The sequence below is a fragment of the Pteropus vampyrus genome, unplaced genomic scaffold (assembly GCF_000151845.1).
Source record: "Pteropus vampyrus isolate Shadow unplaced genomic scaffold, Pvam_2.0 Scaffold826, whole genome shotgun sequence".
NCBI lineage: Eukaryota > Metazoa > Chordata > Mammalia > Chiroptera > Pteropodidae > Pteropus > Pteropus vampyrus.
Window position 1 is genome coordinate 322,036 of NW_011889607.1, and position 11,947 is coordinate 333,982.

The following is an 11,947-nucleotide window of genomic DNA, read 5'->3' on the forward strand; positions in this document are numbered from 1 at the left end:
AAGATGAGAAATTATACTACTCAGATTTTTTTTGTTTGTTTTGTTTTATAGGTGAGGAAACTGAGACTTAGGTTCTAAGATTACAGAGAAGGAGGCTGGTTGGCAAACTTGAGCCAGAACCTTTCTGACTCTTTAATCCATCATATTATTTCTCAGTTTTTCATTGTTTTAGTGTATTTATTTTATTTTAAAAACTTACTTTCTGTGTTATAAATTCAGTACATTTCCATGGCCTAAATTTATAAAGTATGAAAAGGATATAGACTGAAATGTCTTCCTTTCACCACCATCTCACAGCTACCCAGTATCCCTTTTACAGGCAAACGGTTTTACCAGTTTCTTGTGGCTATCTAAGCAAATAATGTATATGTCCTCCTGACCTTTTAGTGGGAATATCATGGTATATTCAGTTGCCCATTGACATTTAGGTTATTTCCAAACTTTTGCTATTGCAAACAGAGCTGCAATGAATAAGATACATTTTTACAAATATATCTGTGAGAAAAATTCCTAGAATGGGAATAGCTGGGCCAAAGGATATAAGCATTTGTTGTTTGTCTTTTGATAGGTATTGCCTAATTGCCCTTCTTAAGTTGTACAAAATTTATATTTCTCTTAGCAATGTATGATTTCTCAGTTTAACAGCTACTCATTTATGGATAAAGCTATCTGGAAAGAGGAGTCCACAAACCTGAGAACCAGTTTTCTCCTCCTTGAGTCACTGTCCTTAAGACAGGTGGGACAGGAATATATATCTTATCCCTGCCTTTAGCATGGTATATCTGTTGAGACTGGCCCATCTTTCCCAGAATGATGTAGATGCTCGTTCTGTTATTTTCTGCTGCTACAGGGAAATAGTTCTTCCTTTATTCACATAGTGGGAATATGTTCCTAGGACTCAGATTTTCATTTGAAGCATGACGAACCATTATATAAATTTATTCTCGACGTGATTTTTGGCTTGGAATTAGTCTTATACTCTAAGAGATCATTTCCTGGCTTTTCTTTCATAGTCTACTACCACAAAAAATAAATTGACAGTCCTTTATTCTCACTAATGGAGAGAAGAAGAAAAGCTTTAATATAAAGTCCTAAAATATTAATATTTGATTTTCAAATACTTAGTATATCACCCTCTACTGAGAAAGTATAACATCATGCTCACTATCAAGGAGAAATGCTTGAAGGAATTCTATCTGTTATCTCAGAGCAGGTATTGAGAGTGAATCTGGGACTGAGAAGCAATAAATTGATAACTGGTACTTACCTTCCTGGATCACTCCTTACTCTCTAGGTAATAGTAGAGAGGTTTGTTTTCAAAGCAAAGCATTAGTCATTAGTAATCAAGGCAACTTGAAAATGAGAGAGCAAGCAGTCAGAATATAGTATAACTATATTCTGTTTAAACAAAACTGAAGTTTAAACATAAACTGCAAGTGAGGATTTTGAAGTTTGGGATATATGTGTTGTATAATTCTTCCCTTTCACTTCTAAGATAACTTTAAGAAAAGGTGGTCTTGAAATTCAATTACCTGAAGTTTCATACAACCAGGCTAACAAGGAAAGTTAGTGGATATGATGTCAAGAGGGTCTTTGTAACCAAGAAAGTCTGTGATATTATTTCTTACAACCCCAGTCTACCTCCAAATTAGGATGACTATTCAGAGAACACTTTAAGAGAGGGGCATGCAGGGATGGAACATTTGTACAATGCCATTTCCATTTTTCAAATATGAGAAATTGAGTCAATGTATTTCTGTGACAGATTCTTTCTTTTGGACTTAGGTGAGCGGCCTGTGAGAGTTTATGCAGATGGAATATTTGACTTATTTCATTCTGGTCATGCCCGGGCTCTGATGCAAGCAAAGAACCTTTTCCCTAATACATACCTCATTGTGGGAGGTAAGAGAACATCTGATGACTTTAGGTGCTACCTAGAAAAAATTAAAGTAGCCCTTTTTTCCTATTTTTATAACCTGAGTATATTGTCCCTTGCTTTGGTTTTTAAATAAGAATTACAATACAGCCTCTCTAAAACATGAAGTATATAAACCTAGAGAGAGCAATTCCAAGCTCACTGACCTGGAATATCCAGTGTTTATCTCACTGTTTTTAACTGAGTTTCTGCAGTCATGGGAGCAACACTGACCCTGACCCTTATTGCCTACCTAAGAACATTTACTCTGGATTTCAGCTTTTCATTTTGAATCAACTGAACTAAAGAAGTCTGCTAAGCAAATGTTGTGTGGTCCACTTTTAAAAAATATAACAAGAAAGCATTTTTAAAAACTTAATTGGTGCAAAAATGCACAGCAGGTTTATTTCAAAGCCATAGATCTTAACCCTCTGTTGAATCCTCTCTTCTCCAAAGTGTGAACTTACCATTAGTGAGTGTTGCTCCTGAAGGTGCATCTTGGATTTGGAAAAGCATTGTTACTCAGACTGAGCTACATCCAGAAGATTTTTCTCCAAGTGGGGGAATGGTTACAGTCTTAGAAAATGGGAGAGGTTGGTTACTGAGGAATGGTTAAGCAAAGGGGACTTTGACTTTCAACTTTATGATGTGGTGAACTCAGTTTGCAGTGATGAGTTAACGCACAACTTCAAAGGCTTCACAGTGATGAATGAAAATGAGCGCTACGATGCAGTGCAGCACTGCCGCTATGTGGATGAGGTGGTGAGGAATGCCCCCTGGACCCTGACACCAGAGTTCCTGACAGAACACCGGGTAAGAAACTGAGCACATGTCCCCATTCCCTCTTCTGGAATTCCCTCAACTCTCAAGGCCTCTGACACTTGAGCTAGCCTTTTCCACTAGCCTTATTTCATTTTTATCATACATATAAATTTCACATAGAGGAGATGGCAGTGATATTACTAATGATAACATCACTGACATTTATATGGGGTTTGATGTTTTACAAGCACTTTTATATCCATTATATTTCATTTGCTTTCCCCATAACAATCCTATTGGGTAATTATTATTTCTACTTTATATATGAGAACAAGGCCAGAGAAACCAAATAACTTGGTCCAGGTCACACTGTAGCAGGACTAGAAATTGAACTCTCCAGTTATGTCATTTTTTACAACAACCCCCCACCCCCACCACCGCCACACACAATATATGTGTCTATCCTCATAGCATACCAGTCTCATTAGAATATACATAGCCCCAGCCATGCTCTCAAGGAGTTCACATTTCAAATATAAGACGGATAAACGTAGACTTCTCTTGTGTTGACTTAAATTTAGTTTCTGGGCTTTGATTTTGGTCTAGAAGTTCTGTGAGGTCAGCAACCAGGGAGTTTTCTCACTTTTGCTCAGTGAGTTAGTATTATAAAACTCCTTACCACCTTTTATTTCTCCCAAGTTAAAGCAATAGGTTTTCTATAAAAGGTGATAAAAAAAAAGATGAGAGGGATTTATCAGGTCAGGTTGGAGGCCCTCAAGCTTGAGACACCAGCAAGCATATTGTGAGTTCTCTACAAGCGGATGTGGAATGTTGAAAGTGAATTCCTTAATGAGACAGGAAGTAACAAAGGTGGCCACAGCGCTTCAAAAGCAGTACTTGGGTAAGCCCAAAGCTAAGGGCTTTGTTGTATCTATTTAGGATTAGGACACTCCTTTTACAGTTCTCTAGCTTTTTCAGTCAACACTTAGCAACCAGTGATACCAAAGATAATGAACAAGATTATTCTCAGTAACATAGCCAGGCAGACCCAGACAGAAGTGGTTAGGGGAAACTTCCAACTTCCCTTTTCTCCTTGTTAGCAGTATATCCTCAACCATGAGTCTTGCTTGCCTACCATTCTATTTCACTTTGCTGCCCATGGATCCCTGATAAGCTCATGGTAATTGAGATATTAGCTGAGTGAGGGTCTCTGATACAGTCCTTCCTCATGAGCATGCTTCACACTAGGGTGGCTTCCGGGAGTTGGGTTTGGTGGTGGTAGCAATTATATTAACAAAGGGCATATGGCTTATTCAGGAAAGAGTAAATATGTGAGGTTTAGCATGTTTCTCAGAAAGATTATTGGTCCCAGTGCCAGTGATCTCTTCTCACTGTTGCAACAGGTATTGACAGTAGTAAAATGGTAATCTCAAAACCTAATTCTTTTATGGCTTTGAGTTTTGTGTTTCTCAGGAGTACAGATATATCTATTCCAGTAAAAGGGTTCTTGGTTGCTATTTTTATATTCCCACTCATCTCATGGACTGAGAGAGAAACCAGTTAACAAAGAAGTGACCTCTTTCTCACTCATACTTTTAGAAACCCTTATCTGGCTAATTCTTATAGACCCAGGAAGATGGAGAGATTTCCTTTCTTCTTTTCTCGGCTCCACCCACTAGCACAGCAGCAAATCCTCCAACCCATTTTCCAAGTGACTGATGTACAGTTTGAGGGTAGCACCTACAATAGACTAGCAGAAGTAGCTAAAAAAGAAACTGGCTGACTTTGTATTTATGACCCGTAAATAATTAAATTGGGTGGCTTGTGAATGAATTGTGGAATTTATGAGCAAAGCAGAGAGATAAAGAGAAAATATCTATTTGGGTCTGTCTTCTTGTCCTTTTTCTAGGCCTGAGAATATTTACTGGTTCTTTCTGAATGGCAGTTATCCTGAGTTTTAAATGATATTTTCTTATTTTCAGATTGATTTTGTAGCCCATGATGACATCCCTTATTCTTCTGCTGGTAGTGATGATGTCTATAAGCACATTAAGGAAGCAGGTGAGTTGATGTGCATACTCACTTTATGGACTCTCGGGGGCACTGCCTAAAGATTCAACCACATTGCTACTTTACAGAGAAAAATTTATACACAGAGGCATTCAACATCCATTTTCAGGTCACACTTTGGATGAGAAGTTAAGGTGAGCATAGCACTGAAATCTACGAGTTCTCAGTCTAAACATCTACTTTTGATATCTCTTTTAATTTCAGGAAACCTGTCTCCAACCCCGTATTTGTCCCAATATTAGAACCATATAGCTTCTCCTTTCCTTAACCCCTATCCTTTGATTCAGTCTTCCTATATATCAGTATCTCCGGACTTCCCATAGTAATAGCAGATTCTACTTTTTGAGGAAAGGAAAGGAATGTTGCTCCCTGTTTACATCTAGTCCTACTGCCTGTGCTAACCAGAATGTTACAGTGTTTGTATGTATTCTTGGGTTAGGCATGTTTGCTCCAACACAGAGGACAGAAGGTATCTCCACATCAGACATCATCACACGAATTGTCCGGGACTATGATGTGTATGCCAGACGGAACCTACAGAGGGGCTACACGGCAAAGGAGCTTAATGTCAGCTTTATCAACGTGAGTTCCGACCTTATCCTAGAGTACTCTGGCCCTATAGGACACATGTTGTCTCCCACTTCATCTAAGATGAACTTGCTTTTCAGTCTGCTATAATTATTACCTCCTAAAGCTCGATGAATGCCTCTTTGCAGTTAACACTATGCTAAGCTCTTTACAAAAAGAATAAAACAGGCATTTTCTGCCTTTATGCTCTAGTACACGTTGATATAAGGACAGATGGCCAATTAAATGAATAAGAACATTTAACAACATAGTACGTATGTATATAAATATGTTTAAAACAGTGGTTCTTAGCCTTTTTTTTTTTTTTTGATTGGATGATCTTTTGAAAATCTGATGAAAGCTGTGGATTCTCTTTCTGTGGACAGTAACACACATTTTGCATGCATTTTCTCAGGACACAAGGACTTAAGTTTTAAAATTTGATTTATGAAAGCAAGTTTATCTTAGCTTAATATTGCTCTTTAGAAACAAACAGCTATACGTTTTCTTGTAAATTATTCCTCAATAAAGTCGATTTAAAAAGAAGAAAGCTGCTAATTATATCTTCTACATAAGTAATTTACCATGCTCCCTCACTTACGCCTAGCTCTGTGAATTATGAATAGGTAAAATGGTTTCATTTACATGTGATTTATCTATGCAGATAAACCCTAGCTGTTGTTAACCTCCTCTATAGAATTTTTATTTTCAGGTGTTTAAAAATCCTAAACACATTCTCATTCCCCTTTATGATGGGGAAATTATGAGAATACTTTTCATTTGATTAAAGACTCTCTTTCTCATACACCATCCCCAGAGGGTTCAGCCATTTTCTCTTCAGGAAAGCTGATAGGACCAAAGAGTATCATTTTTATTTTACTAATGAGCAAACAGACCTCCAAATACTAAAAACAACTTTTTTTAAATCATAGAATAAGCCAGTGATAGAGGAAAAAAATCTAGTACAATTAATGAATTAAATAAAAGATCTACTACTTCCATTTTCAACCTATTATAGTTGGCTTATTCTTGGCAGTACTGTGCAGTGATCTTATTGCTCCTTTTACATTCCGACTGGAATGGGATTTGAGTTATGTTGGGCATGCTTATGTTCTAAGTTTATGTTTTGTCTTTAAAAATGTGACTTCATTTGACTACATGCATATTACTGGGCCTGCCCTATTTAGTTCAGTCCTGGGCTCCACAATGTTAGAATTATCACGCTTTTGTATAAGATGACCATCCAGAGCATATCTTATCTGTTGTTGTGCTAGAGAAGTGTGGGATAGAGTTAAGCAGGTGAAATTCTAAAGACTAAAAAAGTATCAATAGAGTACCAAACCATATTTTTTTTTTTTTACCCTTTTGGTGTGAAGTTCAGAGCGAGTATCATTTCTCAAACCAGTTATTTCTCTCCCTAGGAGAAGAAATACCACTTGCAGGAGCGGGTTGACAAAGTAAAGAAGAAAGTGAAAGATGTGGAAGAAAAGTCAAAAGAATTTGTTCAAAAAGTAGAGGAAAAAAGCATCGACCTCATTCAGAAATGGGAGGAGAAATCCCGAGAATTCATTGGAAGTTTCCTGGAAATGTTTGGTCCAGAAGGAGCGCTGGTATGTTCTTTCCTGCTGGACAGTTTAGGGAATTTTAGGAAAATTTAGGGAATTCTCATGCTGTGGAAAGAATTATAGAATTCTTGAGCAGAAAGGGACATTGACATTAAGAAATTATCTAATCTGTTCCCCTTATTGGGAAGAACTATATTTCAACTCTCCTCAAAAAGTTTTTTAAAATCTTTACAGAAAGAGGTAATTTTGCCAGCTCTCTATCAACATCCACATCTGGTAACAAAATAAGCAAGTAGCCTTGTCCATCTTCTACATTATAGTGTTAGAAGGAAAGGAAAGAACAAAGAACAGTAAAAAGAAATCTGCCTCTACTGCAAACAGCTGCTTCGGGATCACTGGGTGAGGTAGGAATTCTGACCTTGAGGAGTAGCAAGGCCTCTTCAAGCCAAATAAAGGGTGTACATGTAGCTATTCAGCAAGCGAGCCCTATGTTAAATATAAGGAAGGATCTGACTGTGAGTGTGTTTGGATACCAGAATAGATTATTCAGGGAGAATATGGAAATTTTTTTTCCAGAGAACTCTAAAACTAGGATAGGTACCCTTTTGTCTGAGTTAGTTCCTTTGTTTTTGCCTGGAGCACAAGTCAAGTAGCCTTTTAAGAATTCCTTTGACATAGACATCAAGGATTGGGTGACTGTGGATAGCAAGTGGGAACCCTTGATAAGTGGTATAGCATAGACCACTTTAGGGAGCAAATTACTTAGAATTATAGCTATGTCCCTCCTCTGGCTTACCCGATCACTTTTGACATTTCAGAGAGCACTCATGGTAATTTGAAATCTCAGACCCTCAGAGCGATTTAGTAGGATCTGTAGGTTTCTTCTAACTCTTCCTTTTGGTCTCCCCAGAAACATATGCTGAAAGAGGGGAAAGGCCGGATGCTGCAGGCCATCAGTCCAAAGCAGAGTCCCAGCAGCAGCCCCACTCGTGACCGCTCCCCTTCCCCCTCTTTCCGATGGCCCTTCTCTGGCAAGACTTCCCCGCCTTCTTCCCCAGCGAACCTCTCCAGGCACAAGGCTGCAGCCTATGATATCAGTGAGGATGAAGAAGACTAATTTGTCATCCCTCCTTTCGTCTCCCCTCCCTCTGTCCCATCATTTTCAAAAGCTCTCTGTCGAATTCCAAATTGTGATCCCAACACTAAACCTAAGGACAGTTACAAAGGAAAAACAATTGGGGCAAGAGGACTTAGGATGGGGGGCCCAGACAACCCATCCTCCAGGTGGCATCACCCACCCACTCCAAGAAGGAGGCTGACTATACCTTAGAAGCCTGTTCTGCTCTCATATACCCTCCCCACAGACTTTGCTTTACTGTTTATGTTCATGTGATCTTGACAGGGAAATTGTCATTTTTATTAATTTTTTAAAAATTAGTCTTTCAAATGTAGTAAGTAGAACTAATTTTTTGCCCAAGAAGTGGGCAGAAGGAAGCCGTGTAATACCCAAAGGCCTTTTCTTCCTGATACGCTCTAGTGTTTGCCTTCTGTTCTGAGGCAAACTGGCTTGCCAAGTCCTTCAAGCAATGAGCTATGCTGATGGGTGATTGGGAGTGGGGGTGGGGGAATATAATTTTGGTTTCCTTTTAAAAAAAAGCTAAAAGCTGGGCAACAGTCACAAGTACCCTAAATGTACTGCTGGCACATGTGTCAATGTGGCTGTGGAAGGAAGGAGATATGAGCCTAACTTTTCTTACTCCCTGAGGAGTTTCTTGTTGGACCCAATGGGGTCCATGAAGACACTGATGGGGATGGAACAAGACCTCATAGCATCAGCCGAAGTTTTTCTGCTGTGTTCATCTTCTCAGAAAATTCTTTTGCCCAGTTATTTGGGAACTCTTGCCAATCTCTTTCTTGCAATCTACCTTTGAAGAAAGGAACACTTACAGGTTTATTGTGATCGAGGAAGAGAGTGGGACAATACTCAATTCTATACAAAGTCAATTTAGATTAATTTTCCCCCTGGAGTAAGTCCCTGGCCCTGCTGCTCCTATTTCTATGCCTATTTCCTAGTGTTTTACAAAGGATACTTTGTAAATGTCTGCAGTTTAAACATGATCTGTTAATCTGTGTTGCTCATAGCCATATTGAATATTTAGAGAGATTAGCACAGAACAGAGTCAGAAGCGTAAGGAATCCCCCCTGCACCACTTCCTAAAGCCTTAATTTGACCTTTGTCCCTCTTAAAAATGTTCTTGACTGGAACCAGTGCCCCACACAGTATTTCATTCCCTCTGAGAGTGGCAGCTGACAGGGACTTACTTCCCTCCAACACCCCTCCAGCAAGCCATAATGCAAGTGTTCACAGTAGAAGAGTATGGTAGATTCTTTCCCTCTCCCACGTGTGCCTGGTGGGTATGGTCCCACCTCCCCCTGTTAGGTTGCCCGGGGGAGGGAGTGAGGAAGGTTCATCACTTAAATTTCACATCAGAGAATGCTGATGCTTAACACTCCCTTTTGAGTATGAGCTCATCTTAAACTTCCAGCATCCTACAGCTTCATGACCTAGCAGATCATCGTCAGTCAATAATCCTATGGCTAGGTTCAGCGGAAGATAGCTTATATCCAGGCCCCACCCTGTCACTCATAAATACCCCTTGTGGGGGTGGAGTTTTAGTGTTTTCAGCTAGGAAAACCACATTTTATCTTTTATTGCCCCTCTGTTAGGGCTGTGAGCATCTCATAATCACCTCCCTAAACACTTTTGGTAAAGCCTACCTGCCTGCACAGCAGGACTACAGTAGGTTCTTAAAACTTAGACCACCCAGAAGCAGATCATGGCAGAGTAGAAGGACAAAGAGAGGGAAACCTCTTGTCCTGATGGCCTGTGAAAACTACATTTCTAACCCTTCTCATGAAGTGCTATTTTTACTATCAAATCCAGTTTACACAATCTTTGGCTTGGAATCCTTTTTGAAACAGGTGAAGTTAATGTTTGCCTACATTACTCAGCTTCATATGAACTCGTTTTAACTTTTCTGCTTCAGTCTTCCTTCTTTGAGAATTCTGCCTATTTCAGTCTTATTCTACCCAGTATAGAAAGGCAATGAAGTCACTACTGAAGCCCACTTACCTTTTCCCTCAGTGTACACAAGTTATTTAGTATATTTGGAAAGAGAGAGCCCCAAAATGTGGTTTCCCTTTCTGCATCACTCCTCTCAAGTATATTGTCTGGGTCTCACATCTTTGGGCCCTTCTCCAATGCTCTGTCAATGGGCTGCTTTTGGCATGCCTGGCCCTTGGAATATGACCTCTAGGCTGATAAGCTCTGTGAGACTACTAGGGCCAGCAAGTGCACACATTCTTGGAAAACTCTCTTGCCCCTTTTGGCAAGTCTTTATAGCCTCAGTCTCCTAACACTAGAATATCTTCAAATAATTTTGACTGAAAGCAAAATCTTCTATAGTGTGGCATGTTAGATACTTTGAGATAAATGTGATCCTAAGTGCCAGACAAGAATGGGTAGTTGGAGGAAGCTGTTGGGATGATGCATTATTTGATCATTTGGGCCTAATTAAATGAGGTTAAGAGTTCACATACCACGACCATGCCTGTGATCTGTAAACCTTCTAATATTAATATTTGAGATTGTGGAGGTTTGTGTCAGCCCAAATAGGCCAATTGTGGCAGAGATGGGAGAGCCTTAAAAGTTGGTTGGCCTCAGAGCCTCTGTAAGGGAGAAGGAGAATGGAGAAGGAAGTCCTATAGCTGATACTGAGGAGATGCCATTCAGCAGTTCCCTTGAGATGGGCTGGACAGAAATATTGCTCTTTTCATATACCAGACTCAGGAGCACTGAAAAATAGAGGTTACAACTTGAGAGTTACAGAAATGGATCATTTGTGCTGCTACAGCTGCTTCTGATAGCTAGAGTCAAAGACCACTATTTCGCTGAAACTCTAGTAAGAAGGTTGGGGATGTGAAAGGTTGAAAATCCTGAAGAGAAGGAAAAAATATGAGGGAGGTGAAGAGAACTTTGACCTTAGCACCTGAGTTACATTTTTTAAAGGTAACTTGTGACCACACAGCTGGTCAGGCATTCTCTGGGTGTTCCCCCTACAGCAGTTCTTCACAGTGCTTTTGTTATTCTCTTCCTGGATTATCTTGACTGTGGGTTGCTTTTGATTCTCTGGAGCTCATTGCCTTTTTAATGCTGTTCCGATCCCATATTTAAAATCTTTCTAAATCAATTATATTTTGCTGCTTTTCTTTAATTCCCTAAAAGCCATAACTTCTACATTTTCTGTCAGCACACACTCTTACCAGAAGTTGAATCAATACAGGTAGGAAGAAAATCTCCCATAACAATGTTTTTAGCTAATGGTATTTTTTTAAGCTTACCAATATAAGTGTTTTTGAAGGTTATATTTTTCAAAGTCACACAATGATTGTTCTTGTTTTCTCTCATAGAATAACTTGTCATGGGATAAAGAGTGGTCCCTAGCTTCTATTTTTCCAAATGGGTAGAACATATTCTTGAGATTATAGTATTAAATGTTAACCTTCTTTAAAAGAGGAAAGATTTTTTTGTCTGCCAAAATTATAGGTTAGTATTCAGATTGGTGTAGAAAACAAAAGTACCATTAAAGTATGAGCCAGGTCATGTTTCTTTAGGTTTAACATTAAAGGATGAGGCAGGTCGTGTTTCTTTAGGTTTGAAGTGGGCTTTCCCACCCCTTTTCAGAGGCACTGACTGTTTTGAACACAGAGACTTGATTGGTTGGATTGTTTTATATTGAGGAACCTGAAAACAAACAAACAAAAGTATTGGAAAGGAATGCTGGCCTTGGCATGAAAGTTAGCCCCATCACCGGTGCCAGTATCCATAGGAATGCTTTCCTCAGTTGGTGTTCAGTATATTGTTTTCCTGTCTGAGTGTTATTAATTTATTCAGAGTTATTTTGGCTTTTGTCATTTAGGCAAATAAAGGCAAAGTGGTTTTCCTTAATGTTTTATTTTCTGTGTTTTTGACCTGATATACATGCGTATGATACATTTTATATATTGG

The 11,947-nt window shown here is 39.0% G+C and overlaps 1 protein-coding gene across 6 annotated transcripts in view; it reads left to right on the top strand.

Annotated features, from left to right (window-relative positions):
* Nucleotides 1-11,887, top strand: part of PCYT1A (phosphate cytidylyltransferase 1, choline, alpha) — a 43,852-nt gene extending 31,965 nt beyond the window's left edge. For 5 of the 6 annotated variants that reach the window (XM_011385925.2, XM_011385928.2, XM_011385927.2 and 2 more), the window contains exons 4-9: nucleotides 1,786-1,902; nucleotides 2,577-2,728; nucleotides 4,660-4,738; nucleotides 5,187-5,329; nucleotides 6,736-6,924; nucleotides 7,790-11,887. In XM_011385925.2, the coding sequence (XP_011384227.1) occupies nucleotides 1,786-1,902; nucleotides 2,577-2,728; nucleotides 4,660-4,738; nucleotides 5,187-5,329; nucleotides 6,736-6,924; nucleotides 7,790-7,996 (887 nt within the window). In that variant the 3' untranslated portion in view covers nucleotides 7,997-11,887. The remainder of the gene's footprint in view (nucleotides 1-1,785; nucleotides 1,903-2,576; nucleotides 2,729-4,659; nucleotides 4,739-5,186; nucleotides 5,330-6,735; nucleotides 6,925-7,789) is intronic. The other variant, XR_002778342.1, reaches the window with a different exon arrangement.
* The last annotated feature ends 60 nt before the right edge of the window (nucleotides 11,888-11,947 follow it).